Source organism: Plectropomus leopardus, chromosome 19 (assembly GCF_008729295.1).
Source record: "Plectropomus leopardus isolate mb chromosome 19, YSFRI_Pleo_2.0, whole genome shotgun sequence".
Classification (NCBI taxonomy): Eukaryota; Metazoa; Chordata; class Actinopteri; order Perciformes; family Serranidae; genus Plectropomus; species Plectropomus leopardus.
Window position 1 is genome coordinate 2,600,054 of NC_056481.1, and position 17,754 is coordinate 2,617,807.

A 17,754-nucleotide genomic window follows, 5' to 3' on the forward strand; every position below is an offset into this window, starting at 1 on the left:
TCTTATAATAATTACAATAATAAAAACAATAAAAATAACAATGAAATAAAAAATGTTGTTGATTTATTTCCTGTTGACAAATACATTAATCGACTAATTGTTAAAACCCTCATTTACATACACTCGAACTACCGTTCTGCCGTTTTGTTTGCAGTCATAAACAAAGTTCAGATTCAGTTATATTCCACTATTATTTTCAATACAACAATAGTCTAAATTTGATACGGATTCTGTGAACAAAATATTTGATTTGTTTTCTCCAAATCAAATCTTTTTTTCAGATTCAAATGTGGGATAATATGTGTGCGATTTCAAAGAGCTTTCTCAAAGCTTGCGTCAAATATTTAGTCGGATTTGTAAACCTGCTCACTGACTCTTCTGTCAGATATTTTCTAGATTCAAACTCCAGTTGATTTAGGCTGCGTGTGTTTAGAAATTAAACATTTGCGAGTTTTTGTTGGATTAAAACGAGAGTTTTTGTTGCATTCATTTTGATAAAAGCGCTGAAGCTCTTCGGAGGACCAGAGTGAAACATTTCAGACGATCCAGGGGCCGACACAGAAGTGGATTCTCAACAACCTTGTTAACAGCGTGCTCTGATGAAATAATCGTCTCATCTCGGATGCCGTCTGATGAACTCCGTCTGACCAGAACATCTCGCTATCAACGGCATCAGCAATCGTTAACTCCGTAATGGAGAGCGATGCTCGCAGTAAGCCTCTTCTGATGTAGCTCTCTGTATTCAGACAGCACGTTTTTCCTGCAGGATTATTTAATGCCTCGTTTTTACATCAGAAATCATTTTTCGTCACATGAATAAACAAAAATTGAACGGGAAGGAGAGGAGCAAGACTTCTGCTATAAATGAGTTAAATATTTATCCTCAGGAATCCTTTGTAAGATCTGTTTTTTGGGTGGAAAAGGGCTCTTTTTCTGAGCTTTAACATTACTTTTCAGACAAATTTTAAACGTGAAATGTGGGTCCTTTTTAATATTAAAAACATATATACATATATACAATATTGTACAATATGTACAATATACATATTTCATGTAAAAGTGCTTTTGTTTATGTGCAACAGCTGTGATTTTTTTAAAATTATCTTTTATAATAATTGTATTTTTTTTCTTTTTAGAGAAAGAAAACTCAGGTGTAACATGGTCAACTTATACTGCCGTTATAATTAGTCATGCCTCCACTGTTAATATACACACGACTGTTATCTCCACTTACATAAACTGCAATATTTGGATGTAATATTGCATGCTACCTTGAATTATATTTATTAATTTCTGTGTTTATTAATATTTTACTATGTTAGGTATTGTAACCATTATTGTTGCATCTCTTTCTCTTCTCTCTCTCTCTTTCCCATATATCCTTCTACTGTAATTTGTTTTTTTCGACATCTATTACACGTCTGTCCGTCCTGAAGAGGGATCCCTCCTCTGTCACTCTTCCTGAGGTTTAAACCATTTTTTTCCCTGTTAAAGGGTTTTTTGGGGAGTTTTTCCTCAGTGGATGTGAGGGTCTGAGGACAGAGGGACGTCGTCTGCTGTAAAACCCTCTGAGGCAAACTGATCTGTAATAATGGGCTTTATAAATAAAACTGACTTGACGTGAACATTTTTAATAGTACCAGCACTATTACTCAGCAAAATAACTCAAGGCTCAAGGAAAATCTCCATAAAAGTGTCTCTGAGAGGAGAGAAAGACGTTTGTGAGCTGGCCCGCTTTAATAAGACAGTGAGGTATTATGTACCTGCGGAGCGTGCTGAGCGCATCCGTCATGGTGTTGCAGCGCTTCAGCAGGGCGTCCAGCCGGTGAGGCTCCTCTTTCAGGAACTTAACCGCCTCCACCTCCACCCTCAGCACCACCCGCATCTTGCTCTGCAGGCTGGGGAACTGGTCTGCACGGGAGACAGAGAGAGAGAGAGAGAGGAGGATGAGGACGGCGGCGAGGGAAAGACAGACGGATGAAGAGGAGAGAGTGGCGTTATTAGAGGGATGTGTTGAGATAATGATGTGTGGGAGAGCGGAGGCGGGGGAGATTACAGGAGGGGGAGACAGGATGCTGTTTCTGTCGCCGCCATTCGAAGCTGCTGGATTTTCCCGTCACATCCAGGAGGAGGATTCGGTGAAGGTCGGCCAAGTGAGAGGGAAGGGCACGCGGGAACAAAAACACAGCCTGTGTTTGACTGTGGGTGTATGTGTGGACGCCTCGCAGCCAGCAAACGCTCAGCTGTCCTGGAAAAATGTCCAACTGCCACTCAAACGCAGAGTCTGAGTGCGGTGTTGCATCTGTAGGCGCTCGGTGGACAACCAGGAGTGGTCAGTACACATTAATGCAACGCGGCCCCCCCAGAGCTTTAGGAGGAAGTGCTCATTAATATTCAAGACGCAGAGTGGAAGTACACAGGTCAGAGTCGCAGGACAAGAGGCCAAACCTGAAACTTCATGAATATGGAGAAGACTCATAAATATTCATCTGTGACTTTGTAGAACATCAGTTTGACAGACTGAACACGGAGCTTTTTAGCAATTCTAGCACTTAATCTCCAGGCGAGCTATTAGGAATAACGGAGAAACTGGGCTCCTCGTCGTTTGAGAATTGATAAAAATGGTCAAAAATCATCCCAAAATACCACATTCAGACACAAAGACCTTGAGGACCACCGCAGGAAAAAACATGCTGTGATTTAGTATCAAAAACTTTTGACATTTTTAGATTTCTTTAAGAAATGCAAGTGTTGGTGATTCGAGCTGCTGCCTCTCTGCTGTCAATATCTCTATGAAAGCCAAACGTCCTCTGAACGTTTCCTGTGGGTGTGATTATCCTGGAGTCACTATAACTCATTTTATACAGTGAGCTCAAGTTTTTAAAAACTAATCTCACCACAGTCACTTCAAATATTTGTCATTTTTTTACACTGCACTGTATATTTGTGGGTTTTTTTTTAGCTTGCTTTTGTCCGACTGTGACTGTGAGCCAAACAAACAAATAGTCAGCATTATTTATAGATCTAAATACAAAACGATCAATACAGATATCCATTGATATCCATGGGTTCACATACACCCCCCTAAACTGCTCACTGTAGTTTTTAATTAAGCAAACTGGAGGAAATGGCGAATTTGTTGGGGACTATTTTCAGCGGTGGATTAATCCACATAATGCTGTAGTATTTGTGTCAGCAGGACGATGTATGTGGGATTGAGTCAAAAATAAACTACAATGTGTGTGTTCATGTGTTCACCCAGTGCAACAGTGTGACTCACTGATGTGTTTTTATTAGATTTTGGACAACAATGCTGCGCTCTGGCACAGAGGAAGAGGATGTATCGGGCTTTGATACACACACACACACACACACACACACACACACACAATACTTGTTAGTAGATACATTCCCTCTTGGTGTTTTAATGGGATGTTTACAATGAGAAGAGAGAAATGTGTATAATGAGGCTGCAGCAGTGGTGAAACAGCAGGGGAAGAGAGGAAATTACGCAGAAGTTGGACTTTTTCAAACCAGCTGCTCTAAAATTCGATGTAATTTGAGGGTAAACGCAGTGAGACGGACAGGAGAGGAGAGGTGAGCGCGCTGACCGCTGAGCAAACATGCAAAGTGTGCACCAGAAAATCCTCAGCAGTCTTTAAAACACTCTCACAGGAGGTGATAGAAGCACTTACTCTTGAGCTCAGTGAGCGTCTCTCCCAGCATCCTCAGCTCTTTGCTCTTCTGCTCCACGTCCTGCTCCGTCACCAGGCCGTGATTCACCGACGAGTTCCTCTGCAGCTCCTCCACCGACTTCTCCAGGTCACTGTGGAGGTCACAGACTCAGATCACTCCACACCATCCCTGTGTGTCACTATACCCCAGTGAAACTCGATTTACAGCCCACGGACCAAATCTGGCTCCTGATCAGGTGACAGGTGAACCCCCAACCATTTTCTAACTCACAATACAAATAAAGTGATTCAGACTGAGAACTGTTTTTGTACTTTTAGTATACATACGGCATCAGAGTGCATAAAACAGCATCAAAATAGAGCTTGTTTGTCAAAAAAGTGCCAGTGGAGGATCCCCCACACACCCAACAGAGGTCCTACTTAAGCCCCGAATGTCCTAAAATCCAAGAGATGTTCTTAAATCATAGAAATGTCCAAAAATCTGAGAAATGCCCTAAAATCCTAGAAACATCTGAAAATCCTAGAAATGTCTTAAAATCATAGAAACATAATAAAATAGTAGAATTGCCCTAAAATCTAAGAAAGTTCTCCAAATCCTAGAAATTTTCCCAGAATCTGAGAAATGTACAAATATCTTAGAAACGTCCTAAAATCTTAGGAATTCTCGAAAATCCCAGGAACATCCCAAAATCACAGAAAGGTCCCAAAATCTGAGAAACATAGACCTGTCCTGAAATCATCTGAAAATCCTAAACATCCCAAAATCATAGAAATGGCCAAAGATCATACATCCTATGTCCTGAAATCACAGAAACATCTTAAAATAGTAGAAATGTCCCCAAATCATGAAAATGTCCTAAATTCCTGGACACATGTATGGCGCTGCTGCGACTGGCCCCTGGCCTCATTTTGCAAAGGTGGTCCCGAACCAAAGCAGGCTGAGTATCCCCGCTCTACACTCAAAGATTTTATTTGATCTGAACTCACTGCAGCTGCTGGATGAGCAGCTCCTCCTGGTTCAGGTACTTGAGTCTCTCCTCCTCCACCAGGAGGCGCTGTCTCTGCAGCGGGTCCTCCTGCGTGCGCATGGCGTCCAGCATCATGAGGCTCAGCTCCGACTCCGTCTGCCTCAGCAGGGCCAACACCGAGTCCTGGTTCTCCAGCTGGGACACAAACACACGGTTAGTTGTCATTTTACACTTGTGTCTGAGCGTGTAGAAATACTTCATTTAAAGTTTAACCCTTTAAAACCTGGATCAACATCACTTTTCTTGCGCTGAGGCATCTTCATAAGTATTTAAACCTTTGAAATCTGAGCAGATTGGTTTGCTTTCTTTTGAAAACATGAGAAAAAAGGCAATAAGTAACTTGGCAAGAACTGCTCCACAAATAACAAGAAATTGGTTTTGGAAAATGACTTTTTATCATTCATTGTCTGTAACTGCTTGTCCTCGTAAGGGTCGCGGGGGTGGAGGAAGCCGGAGACCACGGAAAAAAACCCATGCAGACGTGGGGAGAACATGCAAACTCTGCACAGAAGGGCCCCTGCCCAAGACATGAACTTTTGCCCCAACCTGGATCTGAGCCAGGGACCTTTGTGCTGTGAGGTGACAGCACTAACCACCACACCAACGAGCCATCCTACTATAACATTTAAAATAATCATAACAATATATTTGAAGTTATTTCACAGAATTATTTTTATAAGCACTTTTTAGGGTCTTTTTCTTGTTGTTTATTTTGTTTTTTTCTTTGGCTTTATTTTTCTTTGGTTTTATTTTCTGAATTTCAGGTAATTTTCCTGTAATTTTTACAATTCTTTTTTTGCTAGTTTTTGTGTAATTTCCTCTTCGTTGCTCATTGCCTTTTACCTATGTCTTTAAAGACATCAAGCCAATTTCCTCAGGTCTCAAAGGGTTAAGCTCATACTCTGTACTACAACGGTCCTGCAATATTTTCTACTTTTCTGAATTTTCTAGTGTTCGGTTTTTGTTGCAGAGCTGTTCATTCAACCTTAATAATAAAGCTAACTTTATTTATTTGCACTTTCATACACAAGATGCAGCTCAAGGTGCTTTATAAAGGTCAAAAATAAACAGAAGCGAGTAGAAAATAAAATACTTCAGTCAAATAAGAAAAGCCAACAAGAAACCATTTGAAGCCTTCAGATGTTTCTTGGAGAAATTTACAGACGCTGCAGGTCAAATATTTATGTGCAGACTCGTCCGCAGCTCTGCCTCTTTAACTGTTGGTACATTTAATACTTTAATGTTTGGTAACTTGAGGAAGCAGCTCGGAGAATAAATAGAAAAACTAAAGCACCCACAGCGATGTAAACAAATACTGAAAGAGACAGAACAGATGCTGAAATGGACGTGATGCAGTTATTCTGGAGGTTTGTGGTGCTCTTTAAATGTATTGGGTTAAACAAAGAGGTGTTTTTCTTATTTAGTGTAACTTAAATGATATAACGAAGGTGGACAAATTATTAGAAACACCTCTCAGCATGCTATAACTTAGAATGGCCCTCAAAATAACGATAAAGATTAATCAACAGCTCCTAAAACAAAGACATAACATTATAATTTATCGCAGAACTGATGCATTAAAAACAATGTATAGACTTCTATACGTCAATCATCACCTATGACCCACTCTCAGTGTTATTTATCTGCAGAGACTTATCTTTGCACACATTTGATCATTTTCTATTATTTTGCTGTCGTTCCTGGGCAAAGACCGCAGGTGAGAAAGCTCAGACCAGGTGCAAATATAGCATTTTTTTTTTAATTGTGAAATGCAGTGACAACAAAACAGGTGAAAAAAGCACAACAACAAACAAACAGTCAAGAGAGACAAACAATGAAACATACGATTAAACTCAAGACAGCAGAATGAAACAATACAAAAGAGACAAGGGTTACAGCACAGACAAAACAAAACAAAACAAAACAAAACAAAACAAAACAAAACAAAAATCACAGTGATATAGCAAAACATGTACATGGATTGAGTATGTGATTGTGTATGTATGTATGTGTGTGCCAAAAACACGCAATTAGAGCAAATGTGGATGAATCAGTTATTGGCTTTGACTTTGACTTTCGCTGGCCAGGAGAGAGGCTGAGCGAATCAATACACTGCACACAGCTCTACAATATATGAGATTTCACCCATTTAAAATAGACACAATTTACGTCTATTGATGTCTATTTTTTGTATTTTTTTTTTTTTGTTAATATTGCAAAGGTCGTGCAGAATTTACAGCTGAATTTGTGTTGACTGATGTGATCTCAACATCCTGGAGGGGCTGAAAATGACACTGCAGTTTTAGACTCTTCTCATTCACACACACCTGAATGTTGCGCAGCTGCGACAGTTGTTTGCGCAGCGCGTTGGTGTTCTGCTGCAGGCCCTGTAAGTGGAGCTGCATCTGCAGACGGGACACCGTCACCGGCTGGTTGGCCCCCGAGGGCGGAGGTGGCATCAGAGCCAAGGGAGCAGATGGTGTCAGAGCTGCCCGACGAGGAAAAAAAAGCAGCAGTTTAAAATTCAGAAGATGTTCTCTCGGCTCTGTTCTGGGTTCCTTTAAAGCACAGCGGCACTGATAGAAGTTGTCCCAAAACACTGTTAGCAAATCAAAAGGTTTTAAATGAATGCTTGGGGGAAAAATTAAAGAAGCGTTCATGGAGCATCAGAGGAAGCTTCACTCTTCAGAGGACAAATCCCCAAACAGTCTCATGACCTCAGATGTCGATCCAGTAGAAAAACAATTTTGTCTGCCTGGATATTGGTCGTTTTAGGATTTGGCGGCGGCAGCTCAGGACAAGTTCTATCTGTGCTGTAGGTCAGGGGTGGAGATTACAGTCTTACGTGGACTTAACAATGATGAACAGCATGGGAAGGCTTCAGGGACAAACGGGATCAGCAGTGAAAAACAGCATTTCCACTACATCCAAGTTTCTCATTATAAAAGAGTCCCCTGACAGCCCGAATGTATGAGTGTTTCCAACTCAGATAATCTTTTGAAATGACGATGAATGCTTCGCTCTGACAGTAATTAGGGAGTTGACTCACACGCATCATGCAGAACGAGACAGAGGGAAAATAACTGCAAGACAATCAATCGATACAGATTGAAGAGTTGCATCTTTAAAAGCTGCTTTCAAGCTTCACCGACACGTTTACTGAATCTCAAATGCCGCCAACACCTCTGCAGACGAGGCGACGACTTTCTGTCCTACAAACTCTGACCTGCAGATCTGCAGCCACTGAGGGAATTTCTGAGTATTTTTAACCATAACTCAGGCCGGCTTTAGAGGAGCGTCTGACAGCCGCCGTTACCCAAATGACTTTCTGCTGCCTCACCAATTCAGATAAATAAGAGAAATGTCCTGATTTTAACTGCAAGCACAAAGGCAGCCCACACAGATATCAGTTTGAGTCAATCTGAAGAAAATATCTGCTGAAAATATTCACTTTCATCACTCTGGCAGAGAGATGATATCTGATCTTAACAGGAAGAAGACGAAAAAGTGGCGACACTATGATGCCTCACTGGAATTTTAGCAGAAATAAATGTTTGACAAACAAAACTACGACAAAGAAAAGTCCATTCGGATATCCGCACTTATCTATAATTTGACATTAGATCAAATATTTGCACCGTTTATGCAAAATCAGATAACAAGTTAATTTAACTCCTTTTGGAAACGTCAACGCTGACAAACAGCAGCTCAAACTCAACACTTTAAAGAATTTTAAGGACGCACCGATACTGATACTGATGTTGAAAATGACACTTTGGGTGATGGCCAAACAGAGGTTTTTGTTGTTGTTGTTTGTTTTGTTGTTGTTGTTATTTATTTCCCTTTTGTGGCAAAGAAATGTTGTGTGTCCACAGAGAGCAACATAGTTCAGGAGAATCTCAACTAGATCTTAATGCTGGCAGCCTGTATACACACGAGACCGATATCACCACTTACAATACTGCATGTAGCATCACATGCTATCATAAATTACGTTTATTATTTTTGTCTATTACGATTGTTTTATGTAATGTTATTGTTACTATTATTGTTGCTGTGCATCTCTCTCGCTCCCTTCCTCTTCTCTCTGTCTCTTTCCTATATATATATTTGTCATTACTTAATTTCATTGTTTTTTACGACATCTTTTGCACGTCTGTCCGTCCTGACAGAGGGATCCCTCCTCAGCCGCTCTTCCTCAGGTTTCTATCATTTTTTGGGGGGAGTTTTTCCTCAGTTGATGGGCTTCATAAATAAAATTGCCTGGACTTGCTATTGCTGTTGGTCAGTAAATCGGTGCATCCCTAAAACAAAGTTTGCTCTATTTCAGGTTTCTAAACTGCAGTTTTATCAGCACGGTGTGTATTGAAAAGGTATACACACAGCAAAACACATGTTGAGATGCTCCCCGGACCTTCTGAACACGGATCATCTCTGGCTACCGAAAATAACTCAGCCGGAGGAAAAAACAGCTCGAAAAACAACATATTTCTGTTTCAGTATTAATGCAACTCAAATGTTTTTTTTACTCAAGACGACAGGAGAGGAGGGGGAGGTGAAGGACACCAGCTGAGAGCGAGGTAAATCCTTCAGGACGACACACACACACACACACACACACACACGCACGCACGCACGCACACACACACACACACACGCTGTTTGGGAGCTAACAGGGATCCAAATAAAGAATAAAGACCACAGTGGGGAGTACACGGGGGAACAGGAAGCAGACACTTCAGGAACACATAGCTACCTTTCTTTTTTTTAGTCGTCCAGCTAAAACAAGAAGCATGAGCAGCGGTTACACAGCGGCAGCAGAGAGCCGGCGCACACGCACACACACACACAGTATGAAGAAGCTTGCAGAGTCAGCCATTACGATCACAATATGAGGCACTTTAAGATTTATGCAGAGAAAATGAAGTAGCAGCGGCTCTGTGAGGAAGAAGAGCCAATTTATGTGGCTATCAAACAGGCGGCAGAGGGGAGCAGTGACAGGCAGTGATAGGAAATAGTTTGTCTCGGTTTTTTTTGCTGTTTTTTTTGGTGGAGAGCACTTACTGTCAGTTCCTGAGCAGTCACTGGCTGACTCAATCTTCTCCCTGGAAGAGGCAAGCGTTACAGTGCTAAGAGCCAGAACACACTATCGACTCAGCTACTGACAAGCTATTGATATACGGTGGGAAAATGTGGAAAAAAACATACTGTATGTGCGGCTGGCAGCTTTATGCACAGTGTACGTTCTGGTGTGTGTGTGTGTGTGTGTGTGTGTGTGTGTGTGTGTGTGTGTGTGTGTGTGTGTGTGTGTGTGTGTGTGTGTGTGTGTGTGTGTGTGTGTGTGTGTGTGTGTGTGTGTGTGTGTGTCTCATTCCCTGTTTCCTACAGGGAAAATTCACAGAGAAAGGCCCCTGAAGTTTTCTGATTCTTTTTTATTCTATATTATATATATATATATATATATATATATAAAATATAATATATTATATATATATTATATTATATTATATCATATTATATTTTATTTTATTTTATTTTTTTTTAAAATGGCCCCATGAATCACTGAATAATATTTTGAGCATTATTTTATTATTTGTTTTGATTAATTGTTATTTGAAAAAAAGAAAAAACATAAAAACTTTACTTAATTCAAACAATACCAAATTTTTTTTAATCCTCAGTCAAAGCTCACAGTAACATTAACAGCGTTTCATAGCCTATTGATTAATCGAAGAAATGTCACATGTCCAATTATAGTCTTAATCAGTTGTTGATTAGTTCTTATTATCTCTAATTTTAATCCTTTTAAACTTTGATCGATATCAGTTTTCATGCACTGACATTCAGACACCTTTCACAAGCTATTTGAAAGAGAGGAGGGTTATTAAAAAAATTATCCAAAAAAAATAGGGAAAATATCACAGAAAAGAATACATACTAATATATATATATGTATATAGTATATGTATTATTGTCATCATCATTATTATTATTATTATTATTATCATTATTATTATTATTATTATCATTATTATTATTATTATTTATTATTGTTGTTGTTATTATTATCATTATTATTATTATTATTTTCTTTAATTACTTTACTTTGGCTATGGGGTAGAGTGTGGTTGTGGGGGGGGGTAAAGGAAAGTGTGCATATTTGTATAATGAACTGCCATCTGTCTACTTTTACTTTATTAATCCTGTGTCTGCTTGATCTTATTTCAAAATATTGTAGGATTTGTATTTGCTTTTGTAATTTATTCTGAGGTGAGATTCTTTTGTAAGCCTTTTAGGTTTTTCTGTATCTCTCCTGCAAAACCTGCTTCTATTTTGTTGTTGTTTTGCAAATAAATAAATAAATAAATAAGTAAAATATTTCTGTAAAATCAAATGAAACACGAAAAAAGGTTAAAAAAAAATGTCAGACCTGAATCAATATCTGAATCAATATTTTTCCAACATGGCTTTAACTATAACCTGATGTTTCTTTTTCCAATATTCTCCCTGTTTTGAGGGCTGTTGTTTGAAAATATTAAGTATTTATAGTGCACTATGTGGAATATCTAGTGTGTTTTCACATCCAGTTTGTGTAGTCTGTGTGTGTCAGTTTGTGTAGTCTGTGTGTGTGTGTGTGTGTGTGTGTGTGTGTGTGTGTGTGTGTGTGTGTGCGTGTGCGTCTTACGGGCTCTCTGCCTCGGGCGCTCTGCTCAGTACTCTCTGCAGCAGCCCGGTCAGGCTCGCTATCTGCTTCTCCATGGCCTCCATCCTCTCCCTGGATTCACACACCAGAGACACACACAGAATACTGAAGCATAATTACATAATGCATAATAAATACTGGAAAACTCTCCCACTGCTCCCTCGTCTTCCCCCTTTTAACCTTCATTTGCATGATGAAAGTGCGGTACTGGTACCACTTTCACACCCGCTTTAAGATAAATGCTTGTATTGATAAAACAGCTCATGAATAATCACTTATAGTTTTTTTTATATTGATCACAGCTGGAAAATCAGGCACAGTTTTACTCTCAATCCTGCTTTTATGAGCACTACGCTTCAAAACCTACAGAAACCAATTTATTTTATTGGAACGGCTGCGATCAGTGATGAAAATCCACCCTGAGAGTTCAGACTGGTGACCTTTGACCCATGAGTTTGTTCCTTTCACGAATATAAACTGTCTTCACAGCTTTGACCTCTGAGAGAGCTGACAGCCTAAAATAAAAAAGCTAATAAATCAATACAACAACACAATCCAATTCTGTATAACTCTGCTCTGCTGGAGTTAAAACTGCTCTGCAAAAAAAGATCTGCGGCTGGTGCTGAAGGCAGCGACGACATAGATCAATAAACAGATTTAACTCTTTGTTCAAGATACTGAAGGAGGTCTGTAGACCAGGAGTCCCAGTTTGTCCACGATTAATTAACCCTTAAGGCCCACTTTAATATTACGCACACAAATTACGCTTTTCAAAATCAAGCTTTAAAAAATATTATACATTCAAATGATTCTCTAATTTTATTTAATTAATTTTCGAGTCAGTCCTAATCATAATTATGAAATATTCATTCATTTTCCAAATTTTAACCCCTTAAATTCCCAGGTTTATGTCATGATGCCACTGATTTTTTTTTTTAATAGACTACATGTTAAGTAGATTTTTTAAAATCATCACAGCCTGGAATATGACAATAATTTGCAGTAATATTGGTTTTTATACGTTAATATTTTTTGTGCAGTGTCAAATACTCATACTCGTATTGCCCTGCACACAAAATGAGCCTTTCAAAGTCAAGCTTTAAAAAATATTAGACATTTGTTTGATTTTTCCACTCTTACTGACTTTAACCATCAGTCCAAATCATAAATATCAAATATTCATTAATTTTATGATTTTAGATTTAACAAATTAAGTACTTTCAATATACTACATGCAAAGTGGATTTTTTTTTTTTTTTTGATAATCATATTTCAATATTTTGCAGCTACATTGACTGTGACAGGTCACCTAGTGGAAATAGCATGTATTTCCTCCATATGCCAAATATGGTCAAAATGACCTCATCAGGTGGAAAATAGTCAAAATGACAAATTCAGAGTCAAAAGCCCAGAATGACACCCAGAAATAATACAAGTCCTGTTTTTCTGCTCTGATGGCTGTGGGATCAAAAATGTCAGTTTAATGGGTTTCAATGGAACATTTTTTGACCTGAACAGTCTGAATGTAACTATTTAGTTTCCACATTTTAGACTTATTGTAGGAGCTGAGCTGGAAATTCACACAAAAATACACAATCTTGCCAAAATTTATGGTATCTGCATGAACACAGCCAAAATGATCAAAAAATGAAGACTGAAAGGCGCATAAAATGCACCAAACAGTCCCTAAGGGTTAAACTGAGTGTCCCGAGTCTCCTTCCTTTGTTAAAGACTCAGAAACAAAAATGCTGCGTTCGGAAGATCTTTGAGAGATATCCAAACATGAGCGGTGGCTTCAGTGAAGAAGTATCACAGCTGCGACCTACTTCAGACACCAGTCACCTGAAACAGGTCGTTCGGAGGAAACCTCTGACCACCATCTGCTGAAACACAACCGGAGCTTTTGATCTACGGACTCTGCAGCTGCTCTCATGTGTCACAGTGTGATTACACAGTTTTCAAACGAACTGTTTTGGTGCATTTGGGGACAAAATATAATTTTTCTTTTGCTGAGGTGGACTTTAAAGTGTAAAAGGGGCCCTCAGTAGGTGTCCTAAACACTGAAATAATTATCCCCCATCCTGATGAGTGCGCCTTTGGTGTGCACATGCACAAATGTGCAGTACACCGAAAGGTGCTGGTTTGAAAATATGGTCACACTATGATAATTGGTATTTTGCCACCTCGGTGAGCTATTTTTACTAGTTATCACAGGCGAATTATATATTCAATATTTGGGGAGCTCAGCAAACTGTGTTTTTTTTCTTTCGTTTAAACTCACTTTATTATGTCATTCTGTGTCCCCTCTCCAAATTTGTAGATTTTGGCAGGTCCACGAATGCAGCACGGATCGAGCTCTTCATCTTTATTTTTTTTCCTCAGCAACACTTGAGTTAGTCCACGTTTAGATGAGAGTGGCCCAGCTAAAAATGAGAGAGTTTTCCTTTGCATTTTTTTTTTTTTTTTTTTAATTTGCGTTCATATGATAACATTGTGAGAACGATCCTGGTGTACACGGATCCCCAAACACAACAGAAAACGCTGTAGTTTGCATGCCACGCCAGTAGTTGGCGGTGTAACTTTGTGACGACACACCACAGAAAAACACCATGCATGCATGAAGAGCTGCCGTGACGTCATTGCCGTGACGTCATCGCTTTCACACGATCTTAACATTACCAGTGAACATGGCGACAGAAGGGATGGCGGTTTACAAAAATTACACTGTTTCTACACGTTTTCAGGCCGACAAAATGCTGTTTGTCGTGTGAACGGAAGATCAAACCGCAACAAAAGTTTAACGTTTCATGCGAGAAACGGTTGATGTGTGAACGGGCTCTTAGAGTCACGGAGTGAATAATCAGCTGATCAGATTAGAAAGTTCGTTTAGTCTTCAAGACTCGTATGATACCAGAATCATCACTGACCGCTACAGCCGCTTAAAGACGGAAACGGCCAACGATAATAAAAATTCACACGTTAATTATGGACCTTATCGTGATTAACGTTAACGCTGACAGCTCTAGTTGAGAAACGTGTCCTACCTGGTCTCCGTTTCGTTTCCCAGCAGAGGTGAGCCGAAGCCTCCGGCACCCCCCTCTCCTCCAGGACCCGCCATCAGGCAGAGCTGCTCCGAGGTGAGACCCAGCCCCGACCCCTGACCCCGAGCTTTGGGACTGTCCCCGAACACTGAGGAGGTCACAGAGTCCCTCCGTAAACTCTGCCTCCCAGGGGAGCCCCTGCCGGGCATGGTGCCCCCGAAGGACTCCCTCATGTCGGGGATCTTCTGTGGGGAAGACGGAGGAGGCACCCGCAGCCCCATCGCCAGCATGGACGCAGCGTAGGCGTCGTTATAGAGCGGTCCTCCTGGTCTGTAGAGAGCGCCGCTCTCCATCAGCTCTCCCTGCAAAGCGGCTGCTGAATAGGAGGTGAGAGAACGCATTGATCCAGCACCTCCTCCTCCTCCTCCTCCGCCGCCGCCACCGCCTCCTCCACGGCGGTATAAGGAGCCATACGGGTCTGCTCTGGCTGGCAGAGGGGAGTGAGGACCTCCTGCAAGACTCAGCCGACTCGTGTCCGGGCCCAGGGAGTAGGGGTCGGCGTAGATCCCTCCTCCTCCTCGTTCGTCTCCCCGCAGCAGCACCATGCTCCTGGATCCGCCCACTTCATCGTCTGGCTTCACGTCCCGGCGCTCCAGGATGGCACTGGAGGAGGTGCAGAAGGCCTGCTGGGTGTGATGGGGCTGGTGCAGCTGTGGTTGCTGGTGGGGAGAGGAGTGGTGGGACTGGGAGTGCGGGTGCGGCAGGGAGTGGGTGTGGTGCGGAGGCCCGGCGTACGAGGAGGGCCGGCCGCCGCTGTAGAGGAGGCGGGCGCGAGACGGCGAGCCCTGAGGGGAGGCAGAGGAAGATGAATGCTGGGAAGACATGGGCGGGTTGCTGAGGCGGCGGTTGGGTGGAGAGTCCTGAGGTGCGTACACCATCTCCCTCTGTGAGGACAGACAACAAAAACATACAGAACTGGACTTGTTATGATCTAGTACCTCAGAGCAGGAAATCAGTCCTAACTGGACAAAAAAATATACTTTAAGTCCGACTTTTGACCACAAAAGAACGATATCATCCTTCTTAAAGGATCAGTTCTGTATTTCACATCTTGGACCCTATTTTCACATGGTTTTATGTCTTCCTGTGACTAATGGGAACAATAACCTTTGAAGAGAGACGGCTGCAGCCAGCAGTGCCGAACATTAATTTTTTTGACGCTCAGATATCGGGGAACGATACAACGTTAACATTGTGAAAGGCAGCAGAAACAAGCCTCCGTGTGCAGATGTAGATGAAGAAAGCGTTTTTTGTTTTGAATGACAGGTTCTGCTGTAAAGCCCGGCCAGACGGTTCTCTCAACAAGGCCAAAGTTATTTGCATTTCCTTTTGATGTGAATGAGTTATCACCGGAGTACGTCCAGTCCAAAATGCCTCTGACCGGCCAAACACACAGCTGATGCAGAGAGCTCCTCCTCCGGATAGTCGTTCACAGCCAACCAGCCATCACAGTTTCTCTACAGAAAAAAGTTTCTCCTTTCAGTATATTTTTGGAGCATGCAGAACCTTTAAGATTATTCTGGAGAGTATTTTTTTGGATTACTGCAATAATAATATATAAACATTTGCATAAAACAAGCATATCTATCAACTCCTATATTGATAGTTTCAAAAAAACTGACAAAATAACCATTTAAGGTACATTGAGAAGAAGAAGCCTGGACAAATTGTCCACTGTTAGTTTCCCACTCCCATTTTTTGTTTTATGTAGGTAATGATTGCAAATTTAACTTTCTTAAGTACCCCTTCTAGTCTTAAAAATCCTATTTAATTTCATATTTTTTCAGCAATTACAGAAAGACATGACCTTGCAACTAGTCAGTTAAAAAATCTTTACGGTTCAGTCTACTGTAACATTTTAGAGCAATTCATAGATGCTGTTTGAAGATTGACAGGAAAGACTCCAAATTGCCCCCCTAAGTGTGTTCTGAGTTGCACTTGATGGCTTATTGATGGACTGAGCATGAAGGATTATCTTTTGGCATCAGTCCCAAAATGTCAGCGAGAAAGGCAAAACAAAGCGGAGCAGAACGGAGAGCGTAGTTGAAATCCCGGCGTTGGATGGTTCCAGCCAAGAGTAATACAGCAAGCACACACAAAGGAAGACAGCGCTGTAATTGCTTATGACGCACAAAGCTATCTCCTGGAGACGATGCAAATTGAAAAACCAATATTTCCACATAATAACCCTCAGGCCTCTTACAACAACACCCTGTGGACAGCCTCGCAGCCCACTAATGACTCCAGTGCCATCATCCTCCATCTTGTAGCTTAGCAACAGCCTCGAATCGACACCATCCTTTAACTGAGGACATACAGACGCTTTATTCCCCATCCAAGACCCCCTGACGCGTCGACATTCAACTTACAGGCTGCCTGTCAAATCTGAGCCCCGATATGCCGGGTGGTCCGCCACAAACATTTTTAAATTTACAATAAAAATAAAGTGACTGACACTGTTAATTGTTTTTATACTTTTCGTATACATAAGATGCCAGAGTGCATTAAACAGTTCCAAAAAGAGCTTGTTTTTTTGTTTGTTGTGCCAGTGGAGGATCCCCCACACCCCCGACAGAGGTCCTAGCTAAGACCCTAATGTCCTAGAAAAGTCCTTAAATCTGAGATACATCATTAAAGCCAAGAAATGTCCTAAAATCCTTAAAATGCCCTGAAATTCTGGAAACATTCTCAAATCCTAGAAATCTGAGAAACGTACTAAAATCCCGGTTAACTCCTAAAATTTGAGAAATGTACTACAATCATAGAAACGTCCAAAATCCGAAAAACGTCCTGAAATCCTAGGAACTTACCTAGGATATACCTAGGAAACTAAAATATGAGAAACATCTTAAATCCTACAAAAGTCCTAAAGTCCTTGAAACATCCTAAAAAATGGAAATGTCCTTAAGTTCTAGAAATCATAGACACTTGATTTAAACAAAGAATCGCCCTAAAATCCCAGAAAACCCTTTAAATCTTTGGAACATCTGAAAATACGTCCAAAAACATGAGAACCATCCTTGAAAAGTCCAGAAATCTTTGAAATGTTCTAAAATATCAGAAAAGGCTTAAAATCCTTGAAACATCCTAAAACTCACAAAATGTCCAAAAAAATATGAGAAACGTCCTTAAATTCTAGAAAAGTCCTAAAATCCCAGAAACATCCTAAAACCATAGAAATGTCCTAAAATTTTCTTAATGTCCTGAAATCCGAGAAATGTCCTAAA

At 40.7% G+C, this 17,754-nt stretch overlaps 1 protein-coding gene across 1 annotated transcript in view; it reads right to left on the reverse strand.

The window, feature by feature from the left end:
* The window catches only part of LOC121959247 (SRC kinase signaling inhibitor 1-like), a 102,046-nt gene that overhangs the window by 12,686 nt on the left and 71,606 nt on the right, over positions 1–17,754 (reverse strand). The window contains 7 exon segments of the mRNA XM_042508473.1: positions 1,764–1,911; positions 3,696–3,826; positions 4,683–4,858; positions 7,051–7,211; positions 9,788–9,828; positions 11,409–11,498; positions 14,471–15,411. Coding sequence (XP_042364407.1) covers positions 1,764–1,911; positions 3,696–3,826; positions 4,683–4,858; positions 7,051–7,211; positions 9,788–9,828; positions 11,409–11,498; positions 14,471–15,411 — 1,688 coding nt within the window.